Source organism: Antechinus flavipes, chromosome 4 (genome assembly GCF_016432865.1).
Source record: "Antechinus flavipes isolate AdamAnt ecotype Samford, QLD, Australia chromosome 4, AdamAnt_v2, whole genome shotgun sequence".
NCBI classification, from domain to species: domain Eukaryota; kingdom Metazoa; phylum Chordata; class Mammalia; order Dasyuromorphia; family Dasyuridae; genus Antechinus; species Antechinus flavipes.
Window position 1 is genome coordinate 348,590,236 of NC_067401.1, and position 17,975 is coordinate 348,608,210.

Sequence of the window (17,975 nt, forward strand, 5' to 3'; positions counted from 1 at the left end):
ATGATGCTATACGAGTTCAAGGGAAGAATCATTTTATTATTTCAAGTATGTATAATACATCATTAGAAATAGGTAAACCGTATTGACTAGTATAGTGTTCCTTAAATGATCTGTCTTTAGAAATGTAAATATAGGGAGTACAAAGACAAAAATGAAAGCCCCTACTCTTAAGGAACTTACACATATATAAGTAAATACAAAATATATACAAATTAAATACAATATAGTTATATTATTAGTTGAGCAACTGGATAGCACTATGGATAGAGCTCTGTACTAAACCCAAGGAGTCTTGAATTCAAATTATGCCTTAAATGCTTCCTAGTTTGTCTGATCCCAGGCAGCTCATTTAACTTCTATCATTTTCTTGTCTATAAAATAGAGGTAATAATAGGACCTGCTTCTTAGAGTTTTTAGGTTGGTTTTATCTTAGGATAAAATGAAGTAACATTTATAAAGTGTTTTAGAAACCTTAAACTACTATAAAAATAATGCTATTGCTCTTATTGCTGCTATTATTGCTATTTGGGACAGAGGTGTTATAATGAGACTGATTTCAAATTGACCTATAAGGTTTCTTGGTATTAAATCTAAATTGCTTGAAAGTCCTAGAAAAATAACATTCTCAATTATTAATATGTACTAGGTATCATGCTAAACAAAAGGGATACAAATAAAAGGCAAAAACAATTCCTTAAGGTGTTTCATTTTTTCCAGCAAGACTTTCTTTTATAATTAACATAAAGGAAAACTTAAGTCTAGATATTAAATTATTGCTTATTTTGTATTAGTGACTCTTAATTGGATTTTTGCCTACCCCTACATGATTTATTGTTTGGCTACTCATGAGGCTGATAGATCTCTTAAGCTTAGGAGTTGTGAGCTGCTCATTGGACATGAACATAAGTTTGGTGTCCATGTGAGCCTCATTACTTCCAATATGGATAAGATAGACTTAATATTTAAATGAAAAGACCCAATATTCTTTTTATGAATGTTGGCATCATTTTACTTAAGAAGCAAAAATACAACAACTTTGGATGGTGTCGTGGATTCAGAAGTATTTTGGTACTTCTTCCTTCATTCTCCAATAAGTTGTGGCTGTTGTAGCTTTGTGATGATTTTTAATGTTGCAGATATACTTTTCATCATCCCCATCATCATGCTTTGCTTTTGCTTTCCATTCTTATCAGTAATGTCTCCATTAAAGTCCTACTTGGATGCACTATCTTATCCAGAGGTGACCCCCATTCTCAAAAAGAAAAACACTGAGAAAATCACTTTACTTTTCTGAACCTTGTTTTCCTCATTTGTAAAATGAAAAATTAGTCTACAAGCCTAGCTCAGGCTCTGAAAAATCCGAACCCAATACCTTGAGGTGTCAACCACTTAGTGTACTGCTTCTTGTCCAAAGATCAATCTGGCAGGGTTGAGAGAGCCTCATCCCAAGCTTGGCCTCCGACTGGTATTTCTGATCACAGCAAGAATGTTTGCAGAGTTTATAGGGGGTTGTGATCGAACCTCAGAGGAGAAAGCACCTCCTACAGCACAATTACAGACCCTTGAGGCTTGAATTGTTAGTCCAGAAAGAAAGTAGCACTCTAATAATGGTGAAAAGACAAAATAATTTGCCTCTCCTTTAGCAGAGAACTGTGCCTCCCCTAAATCTTAGATACAGGTCAGTGAAGAACTGATCATATATCCGGAAGGGAAGAACAGGGAAAGTTAGGGAAAGAGGTGAGACTCCTTTTCCCCAAAAAAGTATAAACCTGCCTTGGCTGTGATTGTGATCACAGTGACAAAAATAAAAGAGAAGGTAGTGTTGTAGAGTTAAAAGATTAATGTGTGTAGAGGGCCGCAGATAGTGGAAGAACTCTGAGGTATAAGACCCTTCAGCCCAGAGGAAACCCGCTGACAATATCTGGTTTGGCTCCCCATTTTCCCTTCAGAATTTCTCACCTCCTTTCCTGAGAAATCAGGGAGGGCATGACCACCTATGTTCTATTTGAAGCAAAGGATACTTAAAACAGGGTGCTTATAATTAGCACTTGCTCAACGTGATGTGATGATATAATGATTCTCTAGTCCACATATACTTAATGTGATGTAATGATGTAATCACTCTAGTTGGCATATAGTTAGTGTGATGTAATGATATAATCATACTGAGGTATTTAAGGACTGAGAGGATTGGAGACTGAGACAGAGAGAACTCAGGCTCAGAGAGGTACTCAGACTCAGACTCAGACACAAAGGAGATACAGAAGATGGAGACAGAAATAGAGATTCCTTCTTTGACCATCCTGCTGGCTCTCCTGCCTTCATCACTTCTCCACCTAAGACCAAGGCTTGTCCAGAGATCCTCCAGAGAGCTAATCTGCACATTACATTTTGGTGCCCGAACAGGGACCCCCAGAAAGATACTATAGATATGAATTTAGTTAAACTAATCTATGTTAAACTTTTTAATCTGTTTTAGTAAGCTAATCTGTTGTTGCTTCATTCTGGAACCAACTTTGGTGAGGACTGTTGACCTTAATAGTCACTTAATAATATTGAATATTTGCTAAGCCCCTAGCACTGGGATGGTACAGCATCAAATGGAACTTTGCTGCAGGAACTTGTGTTTTTATCTTTTGTCCCACAGCATCCACTATAGTGAGTGCATCATTGCCCATAAGTATAGTATTTGTTATGTTGAGTCAAACCACAACATGGGGCAGTAAGTATGGTATTCAGGAAATCTTAAATTCTCAGCTTGTCTTGGCTGCTTAGCTAATTGTGAAACATTGAGAAAATCATTTCACTTTTTTGGGTCTCATTTTCTTCATGTATAAATTGAAGAGTTAGACTAGATAACTTCAAAGATCCCTCCTTACTCTACTATTTTGTGAATTTTATATTTTGATAAGTATTATTGGCTATGAAGAAGAAACTGTTAAAGTAGCTTGGTGAATTTAAATGCACCAAATTGACAAAATATTCACTCAAGGATTCCCAAAGTATGAAATAATAGCTTTGTTTCTAGAAATATTTCATGTATCTATTTATGGGAGCCTTATTAATTTCAAATTTAAGCTTTATATGAATAGTGGAAAGACATAACTTTCTCTTGAAGTAGTTCTCTCCGATGATTTAAAGATTTATTCAAAGGGCAGCTAGATGGCACAGTGGATAGAGCATCCGCCCTATAATTAGAGGGACCTGAGTTCAAATCTTGCCTCAGACAATTGATACTAGATGTATGACCCCTGGGCAAGTCCCTTAACCTCTCATAAAGTCTCTCAAAAAGCCTCTCAAAAATTAAAACAAAGCCAAAAGAAATTTAGAAGAAAAAGATTTATTAAATAATTTTCTTCCAGTTAAACAAATGTACCTCACCCTCTGGGTGATCTTGGGCAAGTCACTTAATCCTGTTTGCCTAAATTTCCTTATCTGTAAAATGAACTGCTGAAGGATATGGCAGATCACTCCAATATCTTTAGCAAGAAAACCCCATATGATATCATGAAAAAGGAGAAACAACTGAAACTACTGGATATCAACTACAATCTCATTTAAGCAACATTAATCTCTGCAAACCCAGGTTAATTCACCATTTTATTTTTTTAAATAACAGCTTTCCAAATACAGTTAATTAAATTTGCAAAAAATGGAATTTATCTAGTATTATCAGGGATATGACTACTTTATAAAAGCATTAAGCACTTCCTACATACCAGTCACTGTGCTTAGCTCTAAGCATGCAAATACAAGGAAAAAGAAAAACAGTCCCTATCCTTAAGGAGCTTACATTCTGACAGAAGAAGGCAGTCCACAAAGGAGAACTAAAAAGTGGGGAAAGAAGTACTTACATGGGAGCCTAGTGTCAAAGTCTAGAAAGTAAGAGGCAGAGTGGGAAAGCCAGTCTGAATCCCTCCACAAAATGGAGGCCACTGGAGGAATTCACCAACAAAACAAGAGGTCTAGCCTGGTGGACGGGTGTCGCAGGATAAGCAGGCTGTAGGAGTGGGATATTCCAAGTTAAGAAGATCCTCACAGAATAAACTTTACCTATAAATTAATTGATGCTAAATGATAAAATCCTCAGGAATTCTCGTGAAGCAGAATTACATTTTAGAGTCCAAATCCATCACTTTTTATTGTGGACACAGACATCATCACAGCTATTGGACCAAAACAATTTTCATGCAATGTTTACTTGTTGGAATCCTTACTAACAGCTAACTAATTAGAGTTGATCTAATCTTACAAGAAGATGTTTTGGGCAGAACCTGAAACAAGGTACTAAGTAGAACTAATTAATACAAGGCTTGTGTTCACACCTTTACTCATTGGAGTTCAATGAGTTCACACCTCCCTTGAAGCTCTTTGGGCCAGAGAGCACCATGGGAGAAAACCCACAATCCCTCTCTTGAAGGAGCATAAATAGAGCTTCAATGGGCCAGTCAAAGAAGTTCTTCAGAGTGAAGAAGCTACAAGTTGAGATTTCACTGGAATGACATGAAGAGTGGAGCTGGCTGGAGGCTGAAGAAAGCAGAGGCAGAGGCTGAAGGACCAGACCTTTGGATTTGGCGACATTCGGAGAGAGCTCTTGGAACCAAGCAGAGAGATAGGCCTCTAAGCTAACGGGGCTATATTGGAGATAATAAAAGATCTGAACTTTTATCACCTGGCTGCGTTTTGAGAAGAAAAAGCTCACCACATTTACTCCTGTAAATTTTATCTACTATAATTAACAGGTGAATCATTCAGCCAGAATAGTTGTTGGCCTTACATTTGGTCTTTTCTGTTACATTTCTATATTGTTGCTCTGTAATGATTTTCTGAAAGAACCCTCATGCAATTTCATGTATATGTATATATACATATACATACAGCAATATCTACACACAGGTGAGCTCTTACACATAACATACTCTGGGGAAATTGAAAACTAGGAAAAAGAATGACTGACTTGTTTAAAGTTTCAGGCTAAACAATCCTTAGAGCTCCAAATATATGATGACAATTTTTTTCATGCTCTTTGCCTGCTAATAAAATTGGAGCTGATTTGATGGCATAATAATCATTGTATTCTGCATGACATATATAACCCACTCTCTTAATTTTCCCCTCTCTTCTTTGCTATCCACTTGGGTAAGTTATGAAGATCTATTCTATTGTGAAGCATTAGATATTTCCTGATGTAGTCATGTTTGGAAAGATCAAGCAAATAATTTCATCTTTTATGGGAAATCCATTATTCTTGTTGACATCATATAATTGAAAATACAGTTCTTAGAATATACTTAACTACACAAAATCTATTCTTGCATTTTTTTAAATTGTCATATACTCCCTTTAAAAATGAAAATTTTCAAAATTTGACTTTGACAGAGATCATGGATGGAGTTATAATAATTCTTTATGTTTTTGTTGGTATGTGTATAGAATTGCCTAAAATCTGAAATGACAGTATTGTTTATAAAAATTATTCTTTGTTCCAGAGGAAAGTATACATTTTCAAAGCTCTTTTTTGTCCTATATGAAAAACAGAAGGGGAAAGGGATAGGTGACATAAATATCAATCTGTACCTCAAACTCATTTCACTTCAAAAATCCAGAAACTTGTTTCAGCTATGAAGTGGTACTTATCTCTGTGCTGGACGCATTCGCACTTCTGCCTTGAGATAAAATTGCCTTCATATTCCACAGTCTTATTCATATAACCAATATCAGACTTTCATATGGAAGTAGTTTGTGGTTGGAAATAGCTTCTATTTCACAGCATTCTAAAAGCTGCCCAGCACTTTTCATACCAATCAATCAGCAAACATTTATGAAGTCCCTTTTATATGCCAGACTTCAAGAAAACTAAGAATCTCAGAATAGAAGCAGAATAATCTCTGTCCTAACAGAGCTTATCTTCCAGTGAAGAAGACAAAGCAGATATTAACTAATTTGGTTTTCCCAGAATCCATTTGAGGTGGCTTGTCCACAATTAAGGAAATAGCCTCAGATAGGCCATATGATCTGCTCAGAGTCACACAGCGAACACACACAGTGAACACCAGCACTAGAATACCAGCTTTTACCCTGACTCCAGGGAGCTTTCTATTATGTCTCACTGGTCTTCATTCTTTGACTACTAATTGCCTGTTGGCATTTAAGTAGTCAAAGGGGCAGTGTCTGACACTCTGTAAATGCTTATTCTTTTCCCCCTTTTCATCTAATACTCTTCTTTCTTGTGGGACATTGTCAACCACTACTGGCCCCAATTGACTGTTCTTTTCCCTGAAACAGCAAAAGTTTTGAGCTAACAAGACTAAACTTGCATGCTTCTTTTTTTCAGAGGAGGTCTGGAGTGAAAAGATGCATCCATGAAATTAATGTCCTCCCTTTGTAGAATTTGAACACAGCATTCCTTTTATTGAGGTGCTTATAATCACAAAGAAGGACGCTTCCTTATATTCCTTAATGGGCCATTTTAACACAGAAAAATAAGGCTGTCATTCACAGAGAATTCATCTTGTCTTAAGATACTAAGTATCTTCTGTAATTTGAAGAAAAAAAATTTGCCCTGATTGACATATAATTCTTATTCTGAACTAATTTCATTTCACTGTTTTGTAACCAGTTTTTTTCCTCTTTCTTGTAGTTACTGGAGCATCTGGAGTACCTGAAAACAATCCCCCTTGCACCGTGAACATTCCCATTGCTCCTATTCACAGCTCAGCACAAGCTATGTCCCCCACACAGAGCATAGGGTTGGTGCAGTCCCTCCTTGCAAACCAAAATGTGCAGTTGGATGTCCTAACCAATCAAACAACATCTGTGGGAGCAGCCGACCATGCAAGCGATAGCACTATCCAATACCCAGTCCCCAACAGGTATTCTAGTCCGGGACAGGTGATTTTTGGAGGAGTAGAAATGGGACGGATGATTCAGGCACCTCCTCAGCTTTCCCTGCCACCACAGGGGGCAATCCAGCTGTCTATGGGTGATCATGGAGACAGAGAACACGAGCACCTCCAGAAGGCAACAAAGGCCCTAAGGCCAGTACAGCAGTTAGCAGCAGAAGGGGATGCTGTGGTCTTCAACACTACCCAAGAGATCCAGATGAATAAATTGAACCCGCCACCCCCTTACCCAGGGACTATCCCAGCTGCTCCCACCACCGCAGCCCCTCCTCCCCCTCTGCCTCCACCTCAGCCTCCTGTGGATGTTTGTTTGAAAAAGGGAGATTTCTCTCTTTTCCCCTCTTCAGGACATTACCAGACCCCTCTTGGCTATGAGAGGATCACCACCTTTGACAGCAGTGGTAATGTGGAAGAAGTGTGTCGGCCTCGGACTAGGATGCTGTGTGCCCAGAACACTTATACCCTTCCTGGTCCTGGAAGCTCAGCCACCTTGAGGATCACGGCCACTCAAAAGAAGGCCCCACAGCCCTGTTCCAGTGCGACCCTCAACCGGTTAACTGTTCCCCGCTACTCCATCCCATCTGGGGACCCGCCCCCTTATCCAGAAATTGCTAACCAGCTGGCACAGGGGCGAGGAGCTGCCCAGAGATTAGACAGCACCCTTATCCATGCAACTCTGCGCAGAAACAACCGAGAGGTGGCTCAGAAAATGGCTCAACTGGCAGACAGTCAGCGGGCTACCCTGCAGCACCCACCAAAACCCAAGAGTAGTGTGGTGACCGCCCAGTACCAGCCAAGGCCACCCGCTGCTCTGTACACCTGTAGCCAGTGCAGTGGTAGTGGGGCAAACAGTGGTGGAGGAAGTGTGGGTGGCGCCAGTGCCAACAGCGGCACCTCCGGCCTCAGTGGCAGTGTGCGGCCTGATCTGAGCTCTGTGGGCAGCTCCCAGCATAGCTCGGTCATTGCACACTCAGTCAGCACTTCACCCTTGACCTCCCAGTCTTCATACAATTTGTTGAGCCCACCTGACAACTCTCGTGATCGGACAGACTATGTCAACTCTGCCTTCACAGAGGATGAGGCCCTATCTCAGCACTGTCAAGTAGAAAAGTCTGTAAGGCATTCAGCACTAGCTGAGGCAACCCTGGGAGTGAAACGACCACCCCCTTATCAGTGGGACCCTATGTTGGGAGAGGATATTTGGGTTCCTCAGGAAAGGACAGCACAGAGTTCAGTGCCCAACCCCCTGAAACCTCCGCCTCTGATGATTGGCCAGGCTCAGCACCTGGATGTGTCCCGAGTGCCCTTTGTTTCCCCCAAGTCTCCAACCAGCCCTACTGCCACTTTCCAGACAGGCTATGGGATGGGAGTACCTTTTCCAGGAAGCTATAATAATCCCCCTTTGCAGGGAATGCAGGCTCCCTGCTCCCCTAAAGAAGCCCTGTCCCCCACACAATTTGCACAACAGGAGCCCACTGTAGTACTTCAGCCAGGGTACTCATCCAACCTTTCCTATTGCCCCTTGCCACCCATGTACCCAGGAAGCAGCACATGTTCTAGTTTACAGCTGCCACCCATTGCCTTGCATCCTTGGAATTCTTACAGTGCGTGCCCACCTGTGCAGAACTCCCAAGGCACTCTTCCTCCCAAATCACACTTGGTTGTGGAAAAGCCCATTGTATCCCCACCTCCAGCTGAGCACCAAGGCCACCTGGGTACAGAAGTGATGGTGGAGACTGCAGACAATTTCCAGGAAGTCCTTTCCTTGACAGAAAGTCCTATCCCACAGCGGACAGATAAATTTGGGAAGAAGAATCGTAAGCACCTGGACAGCCGTGCTGAAGAGGGGAATGTCCAGGCCATCACAGAGGGCAAGGGGAAAAAGGAGGCCAGGACTCTGAGTGATTTCAACTCCCTCATCTCCAGCCCCCGACTTGGGAGAGAAAAAAAGAAAGTGAAGAGCCAGAAGGATCAGTTGAAGTCCAAGAAGCTCAATAAGACAAATGAATTTCAGGACAGCTCGGAGAGTGAGCCAGAACTGTTTATCAGTGGGGATGAGCTGATGAACCAGAGCCAAGGTAGCAAAAAGGGGTGGAAAACCAAAAGGAGTTTGAGGACAGCCAGTGAGCTGGAAGAATTCAAGTGCCGGAAAGCTACTGAAAAGGAGGATGGGAGGTTGGGGAGTCAGGGGTTTGTGTATGTGATGGCTAACAAGCAGCCTTTGTGGAATGAGGCAACACAGGTGTACCAACTGGACTTCGGAGGGCGGGTGACTCAAGAATCAGCAAAAAACTTCCAGATTGAGTTGGAAGGGAGACAGGTAAGAATGCTTTAAAAGTGGTAGCTAATTCATTTTGAAAAACCACGTGCAGTCCCAGAAATCCTCTTGCCTCACTTTTTAATTTTAATTAACAAAGTTATTTTCTGTCCTTTCTCCCACTACCTACTAAGAAAAAAAGGAAAAGAAAGAATCCTTATAACCCCAAAGTATAGTTAGGAAAAAAAATTCCTTGTATATACCCCGTTACTTATCTATCAAGAAATTTGTCCTCCCCCCTTTCTTCTGCTTTACCTTCCTTCCTTTCTTCCTTTCCTCCCTTTCCATCACTCTTTCTCCTAAGTTAGAAATGCAGCAGCCACTCATGGAACCCAATCCATTGTTGACTGGTACAAAAACTTTGACCTGCTAATGTAGGCCAACTCCCTTTTCCTTTAGCAATTTCATGGACCCTGTTCCCAGTGGTTCCCTACATCAGTGTAAGAACCTGTTCAGCTTTAGCTCTGTTGCAGTTCAGAACTTCTAAGGTCCAGTGATCCATTGGCTTCAGTTTACTTGGTAATACAGATCACAGGCATCTACCACATCTTAGATTCATTTTAAAACAGAAATGTTTTACTTAATAATTTAAAAAAATCCTTATGCATAGTGGCTTAAAAACTAGTATTATAAACTATGAATTCAAACTAAATATATAATAATGAAAAATCAGTACATATTTTTATACTAATGTATGCAACAAAAAGGCTTTTGTGTCTTATCTTTAGTAATATTGACCGTTCATAAAACTTTGTATAAAAGCAAACCCCAAGAATTTTGTTCTACATGCCAATAACTGAACCATTAATTAAATAGGGCACAAAAAAGACTGGCAATATAAGAAATTCTATAACTAGTTATCTTTCATCTGGCTTTGACCTTTCCATGCTGACTTTGAATGTGGTCAAACTCAGATGGTCTCTGGCAGTGAGATTTTACTTCAACATTCATGAATCTGTATGTTAAACCTCAAATTAAAAAAAAAAATCTTTTCTACCTTTTTACAGCCTTCTTATACAATTAAACTTTTTATATTAGATTCTATATTACTAGATTGAAAAAATGAACCTGATTTTTTTGTTTTGTTTCTAGGAAATTCTGTTAAGACCGTTAGCAGACTGATAGAACCTAATGCTGCTTTGAACACTGAATGATTCAAAATAGAAAAGTTTTCTTAGATATACCAATAAGCAAAAATGAAAGGTTGAAAAACTATCCATCAGAAATGTATTTTGAGCTTCTGAAAGTCTCAGCTGCTTTTGTTTTCCCCGTTCAGTTTTCATTTCTGCCCTGCTTTGCACTTTTAGGTTTGAAAAAGGAATAGAAATGCCAATTTATTATAAATGAGCTACTTCCATCAAAATTTGAAATTTCTTAGATTGATTTTATGTGTCAGGAATTGGATGAGTTCTATTAAAAGTATTTTTTCTTCAAGTGATTTGAATATTTCAAGGTTCTTAAACCTTTTCAGTTCCTTGAGGATTAATAATCACATCCCCTCTTGTTGAGCCATATTTTTTGCCATTAAGAATCCTGTTCAAGATTGAATAAGACAAAAATCATCTTGTATGTCAGTGGGGCTTTTAAAAATTGGGTTGAAAGGATATTGGGCTTTAAGAGACAGTTTTTCACAAAGATTCCTTAAAATTTTCACAGCAGGTAATTGTTCCTTGACTGACTGGGAATTACCTTTTAGAGAAAGGAAAATTAACTATGCCCATTAGAAATAAAATTAGCTTATGATATTGCCTCTATTGGGGAGGAAACAAAATGGGCATATGATTAATGAGAATCATAGAAATCAAGAGTACAAAGGTTCAGATCTCAACTAACTCATCTATGGCCTGACTCGGAAAAATCACCTGACTTCTCGGGACCTCTGTTTCTTGATCTCTAAAATACACTTATCCAGGTGACCACTGTTTCTTTCTTGCTCTAAATTCTATAATTCTATATGTTGATTTGTTTAGCTTGCAAGTTTCTCAGAAATACTATGAAATTTTCCTAGATATGGAGAGTAGGGAGAGAAGAGAAAGAGACCCCTTTTCCATATAACTGAATTTTATTATTGTTCAAGTTTAGGGGAAATAAAACCTTAATTGCTACTGTTAAATATTTACTGGTATCTAATTGCTGAATTGAATTTTTCAATTATTTTTCATATTGCTTTAGGTAATCTACTTCAAATTTTGACTTAATTCATAACTTCCTCCAAATTCTTTTCATTTTTACATAGTCTTTATAAAAGATTTATAGTAAGAATATCTTTGGTGGAATGTTGACTATTAAGAGTTTCTCTGAACCTATCTTTTTGAATTGCCATATTTTCTAGAGGCACTGGATTCATACTTGGACCATGCAGGCAGTCCTCAATGCTTCAAAGATGATTAATGTTTATCCCTTCCTTTTCCCCCTTCCCAGCTGACATAAGTTGTTATTTGCATCACAAAATGAATTCCCTGTGAATTGACAGGTACTAATCTGCACCAGGGTTGTGCAACTAGGCCCTTGGTAGATAAGGGAGGCCATCATGTCTGTATGGTCTAGCAGTTCCCAAGGCTTTTCCATCTTGCCTTGCCTTGTTGCTCTCCTTTTCCAATCTTTACTGTACCTTTCCTCCCCCATGCCAAGCCCTATGAAGTAATGATTCTGATATCTCTTCCTTCCTTTGTCGTGCTGTCATAAATATGCAAACTTCTATATAAATTGTGAACTTCTTGGGTTCTATATACATGTTCATTTCTCTTGTAATAAACCTAGTTTTCATATCAGTTTCATGATATGTGATTGCCTGTTGACAAATGTAAGATCACATTGTAATTGAGCAATTATTATAAACCATTATAATTATGATCATGACACAGTTAGGCCTGTTGTTTACTAAAATCTCTTATTCATAGTTCCTGATCCTTCATTTTAAAAGAAAAAAAATGTAATTATTGTAATAGCATGAAGTAGAAACTTGCTAGGGAGTATGAAAAACAATTGCCATGTAAACTTTCATTCTCAATCTTTCATAAGGACAAAGTACTGAATATGTCAAACTTCAGAAAGTTTTGGTGATAGGGACAACCAGAAAAGCACTCAAGACTAGAACTATCCCCTTCCCTATAGATCACATAATTAGTATATTTAATTTTGAAATCCTTTTATGTTGAACTCTTTTTTTTTTATTTTGTTTCCTCTTCCCCATAGGTAATGCAGTTTGGAAGAATTGATGGCAATGCTTACATTTTGGACTTTCAATACCCCTTTTCTGCTGTCCAGGCATTTGCAGTTGCTCTGGCTAATGTGACTCAGCGCCTCAAATGAGAAAAAAAAAAAAAATGACTCAAAGGAAAAAGAAACACAAACCTTTTCAAAGAAGTCCAATCCAGAAAATGCTGACAGACCCAATGTTGGGTATAACAGAGGTGCCTGCATGGACCAGAAGACAACAGCAAACTGGAAAAGTCTATCAGGCCCCCTAGAGAGGCCACTGAACTGTAATTGTTATTGTTTATTTGGGTTTTAGTATCCTTTTTATTTTAAGAACAAAAGCAAAATATAGTGCTGGTGTTTGAGAGCAAAGGGCTGGAACCATTCAGTGTTATTTTGGAGAGTGTAGCTTTGGCTTGTGGAAATGGTTCTATTGTGTTTGCTGATGTAAAGCTAGTGGGGAAGGGGGAGGGCTGGGATATGGGGTGGGATGGGAGAACAGGACAATTATCCTTTTTGGATGGACTGCCTTGTATCATGTTATTCTTTTAAAAACAAGGAACATACATGTAATTTTTCATTCCCTCATTACATCTAACTTTTATTACTACCCCCAACATTGACAATGGTGTAAAAAGAAAAGCCAAAAAAAGAAAATTCAAACTCTCACAGAAAATACTTGAAAATTCAGATTCTATTCATTGACACCTGAGTAATGCAGGCACCTTTTTTGAGATGGATGGAACAAACTGTGATTTCTAAATTCTAGGTTGTTACTGCCAAGAGAGTACTTGATTACTAACAGACATTTTGGTAATAATTCTATGTGAGAGAAATCTGCTTCTGAAAGTGTTCTGAGATAAATATAATTTGCTCTGTGATGAAATATGAAGAGGAAATGGACTGCAGTTTTCTAATGTTGTTAACAGTATTGTTTGTACATGTAAGTGAGAGGCCTGTTGAGTCTTGGTGTAGATGAAGTGGAAGGGCTGTACTGCTCTTTGAGTGATAATATGTTTAAGGTGAGTGATTTTAGGAGTTGCATAATATGGAAGTTTCTTTCCTAAAAGCAATGGCAATTGTTTGTCATAATTGACTGAAAGGAGGTGAAGAGGCTGAACTTAAGAGATCTAGTTATCCCCTCGCCCCGATTAATATGTTATGCTGGGAATACTTTTGAATAGGAGGGTTGGATTAGATGACTCCTGAGATCCCTCCCAACTCTGTCATTCTGGGATTCTGTAGTTAGAAGAGAGTGATTGATTGTTCTCTATAGTAAGTAGTTGTAACTCCTGTGAGAACCAACAACAGTCTCCTGGAAGGTAGGGCAGGGTTATGGAGACGATGTTACTGTATGATTTGTATTTATTTCCTCATCCTCCAGATTTGTCTCTTCACTGCTCTCTTTTAAAGAGAAAAATGTTCCTAAATATTTTTTTCTTTGAGAGTATGCTTTACTATTCTCTGCTACATATAAATTTTTTAATCCTTGAAGTGATTTTCCATTAGAATGGAAATTGTTAACTCATGTATTTATAAGGGCATATTAAGCAGGGTAGTAAAAGATATTAATTTCACCAAGTTTTGAAAGTTGTCCTGTTGTTCCCCGTGAATAAAGTTACTTATTTAATAGTATAGAGTATTTTGCAGAGGAATAAAGCCTTTACAAAAATCAACAACACTTTGAGAGCCTTAGGAATTGCTATCAACAACTTGCTTAAACTTTTTTCAATGGATTTCTATTCCACTAGTTTGCTGCTATTAAGAAAGCTTTTACACCCACCCCGGGTTTCTTTGTACATTCACTTGAATGAAAGCTTCTAAAATGAAAGAAGGATAGAATGATGACTATGTGAAGTACAAAACAGATCCATCACTAATGCTTCTTTTAAATATGATTTTGAATATCTAGGCATTCCTTTTGTACCACTGGTATAAATGTCATTTTTGGTCTTCCTCCTTTAACTCAAAATCAACATGGCTCTCCATAGCAGAGTGCTTCTTTTTTTTTTTTTTTTAATCACTTTCATTCTGTACCTCTTTCTACCACCAAGTGGAAGAACGATTTCTTGGGCAATGTTTGGGCCCTGAAATCAAGATCTTAATTGATTTTTTCTGAATACACAAGTTTGATATTGCTAAACAGTGTTCCTGAGAACATACAAAATTTTACTTTTAACTTGTCTACTTGTTGAGGGTCTTGTATTTTGGGTTTTGTTTGAAGACAGACAAGTGGAAAATGTTATTTTAAAAAAAATTAAATAAATTCAAGACTTAAGCGTTTATTATTAAATTCCTGTTTGGTTTTATGAACACAATAAAACAGCATTTAGGCATAAAAATTAGAACCAAAAACTGACTTATCCATTGCTCAGAGCAAGAGATTGTCAATAGCCATTCTCTTCAGGCCCTTAAAAAACATTGATATGATTTTAAGACATTATGAAAGTTACTGTTTGCCAGCCAAAACTGAGATAACATTTTATATTTAAACGTTAAAAACCAGTTTTTTGGTAGATAAGTTCTTCTAGGAAGAATTTAGCAATGTGTCCAGAATTATCTAATTCTTTTATACATTAGTTTTCTGTAGCCTGATGATGGCTTTTCAATGCTTATTTTTAGTTGTGCAATAATTGTTACAGCCTAGTTTTTTAAATAATTTAAATGCAAATTCTTATTGTCCTAGAGACAAATTATTTATCTTGCTTAATGGAATAAATGTTTTTAGGGATTATTTTATTACTATGTACTAGTGAGTTATACCCACTTTCTTATTTATATAAAAAGAGCATCCTTGTAACTAATTATTTGATAGCAGTACATTTTGCTGCAAGAATTGCAGAATATGTATAGAAAGATTTTGTTTTTGCTGGACAATTTGCAACTTTTTATAATTTAAGGAAAGAAATGTTATTAATTAGGCAGTTAAAAAACAACAACAATATCTTTGAATAAGATCCATTAATACTATGGTCACCATGTGATGATGTAATTTACCTAGATGTTTTCCTTTTGTGCTGAATTTTCTTTTTAAATAAAAATAGAATTTTATGAGTGGGTAAAAATGAGGGAATGGGAATATCAGTAGGAAGAGAATTTTAAGTAATTTGCTTCAGATTTTTAAAAGCTCTGTTCAATTTTTGAAATATGACATAAAAAGATAATATGTGGATTATGTAATAAAAGCCTTTCTAAATAAAGGTCAGTACACAAGAGAATTCTTTGGAATCTTTATGTCAGATAAGTATGTAAATTATGTTTCAAAGATAATTAGCCTTTTAGCAAATTCTCAATCTGCTCCCCAAAAGACAAATATGTTCTCCCCAAATCACATTGTGCACTTTTTAGTGCTTCATTCTCATTTGGGACCTCTGCAGTTCAGTGTCTAGGTACCAAACAATATGCACCTAGCATTTCCCATTTGCTCTATGAAGTGTAGGAGCAGAATAACCTGGTACCAAAATAGAGCATAAATTTATGTCTATAGTAGCTCAACCTAGGATGTTTTTAGATTAACAGTGATCCTTTTACTCATAAAAGAATTATATTTATCAGAGACCTAATACTTTGTTGTTATGAAGTTTATATGTGTGTATATACAGTATGCATAATACATGTACACACATGTGAAAATTCCTAATGGAGCTCTAAATTAAAAAAAAAACTATTAGCATTATAAGAGAAAAATATAATGGAAGAAGGGGCATATATTTGACCTAGGAACCAATTTTGAGTTTATTTTACTCTAACATTGTTAAAGAAAAATAAGATTTTCTGTGCAAACACACACACCTTAAATGTAGGCCATGATGATACTGAGAACACAATAAACATTTTTCTGAGTTTTGATTGTATTATAAACCAAAATGTTTTTCAGGTTAATTCTTCTTGACTTAGACTATCCTACTGAATGAATTATAAGCAAAAACTTGTGTTATTGTTTTGTGATGAGATGCAAAGAGCAGTAAACTGTGAGCCAATTTCTAATGGCTTCTGATGCTGGCTTTATTCCTTTTCTAGCTTGGCTTCTCTGGAGCTTAGTTTTTTCAGTGTAAAAAGAAGATAGATATCTTCTAGCTTTAACAGAATCTCTTGTTTCAAGTGGTACAGTTTTAAGGTTCTACTTAAGTGATTTGAAATACAGGTTTATTCAAGAGAAATATTTTTCTTCAGGACTGTTAATGAGCTATCTATGGAATCCATCCATTTTGTTTTTAAGAAGTAATCCCTTTAAACAATTTGTCACTAGGAAAGAATTGATTTGAAATGTTGTTTCTTTTCTAAAAATTCTCCAGGACCTTGAACCAAAGAGGATGTCACAGGAGTCTCCTAATTGTCTCCTGTATAGCTAGCTTACTTTAACCCTGCCTGAAAGGCAGTTAAACCACCATTCCTTATTTGCCTCATTCCCATTGAAAAATAATGTGCTGTAGAATGGGGGGGGGGGGAATACACACACACACACACACACACACACCACACACACACATATATATATATGTGTATATATATATATGTGTGTTTGCATGTATCTATCTCCAAGAAGATCTGGAATTCCTGAAATGTTCTCTCCATTGTTACACTGGCTTATAAGGGGATTCTTTCCTCACACAGAAGCTTTGAAGAATGAAGTTTTTCATTTAGCTATGTAAATGTTCATTAAAAGGCTAGTCAAAATAATTCTAATTTTTTTAATTGTAAGGAAAATTTTTTTCATATAACTAATAATATTTGAGTTCACAAAATTTCATAATAGCACACAGTTCATAACTTTGTCTCCATTATGTATTTGTGTCTCTGCTTTATAAAACTTTAAAGGTTTTCTTTTTCCAAAAATATATATGTACATATATATGTGCATATATTTAAATTTTGTGTTCACTTTCAATTATATTTTCCCAAATTTTTTCTTGTAATTTCTGTTTGGGGGTGGGGTGGGGCTTTAAGATCTTGTTGTTTGTTGTAGATAAAAATATATATAGTGTTGTGGAATAGCATGGGTATGCATTTGACTGAAAAAGGCACTATTGTTTACCAAAAGGGATATTCTTTGCATTTGTTTATAAATGCATTACTTTGGTACTGTAACTTTGTATATTATTTCTGAGTTTATTACAGCTGTTTTCATCTTCCTTCTTTTTTCTTTCAAATTAAGTGTGCAGTTATGAAGGTGCATAAGTCCCAAACAAAACAAGACCAGCATGCTATTTTCAGTCCTTCGGGAAACAGGACACCTGTGCTGTGTGCTCTTCATAATTATACAGCATTATATTTTAGTTGACTGCCTTGCTTTCTTTTACTTCCTGAACCAAGAGCTGTTCAGACCCTGCATTACATTGTGATAACTCACCCTAATCTGCCTTTCCTTATGTATTTTGTGTATTAGATTGTGAAGGAGGATTATCCTAGAAAGTATTAATGGTTTCCATTTTAAAAGATGTGGTTTGTCTAAATTCTTTACTGTCTTTATTATTGAGATGGATCAATTGCCCTATTTTTTTTCCTTGATGATTGGAGTTGTAAGAGTTGTCCAGCTGTTGCTTAATAAAATTTTGCAG

The 17,975-nt window shown here is 37.1% G+C and overlaps 1 protein-coding gene across 2 annotated transcripts in view; it reads left to right on the plus strand.

Moving 5' to 3' along the window:
* Positions 1-15,635, plus strand: part of TULP4 (TUB like protein 4) — a 247,562-nt gene extending 231,927 nt beyond the window's left edge. For both annotated transcript variants that reach the window (XM_051998005.1, XM_051998007.1), the window contains exons 16-17: positions 6,641-9,222; positions 12,415-15,635. In XM_051998005.1, coding sequence (XP_051853965.1) covers positions 6,641-9,222; positions 12,415-12,531 — 2,699 coding nt within the window. In that variant the 3' untranslated portion in view covers positions 12,532-15,635. The remainder of the gene's footprint in view (positions 1-6,640; positions 9,223-12,414) is intronic.
* Positions 15,636-17,975: the final 2,340 nt, after the last annotated feature.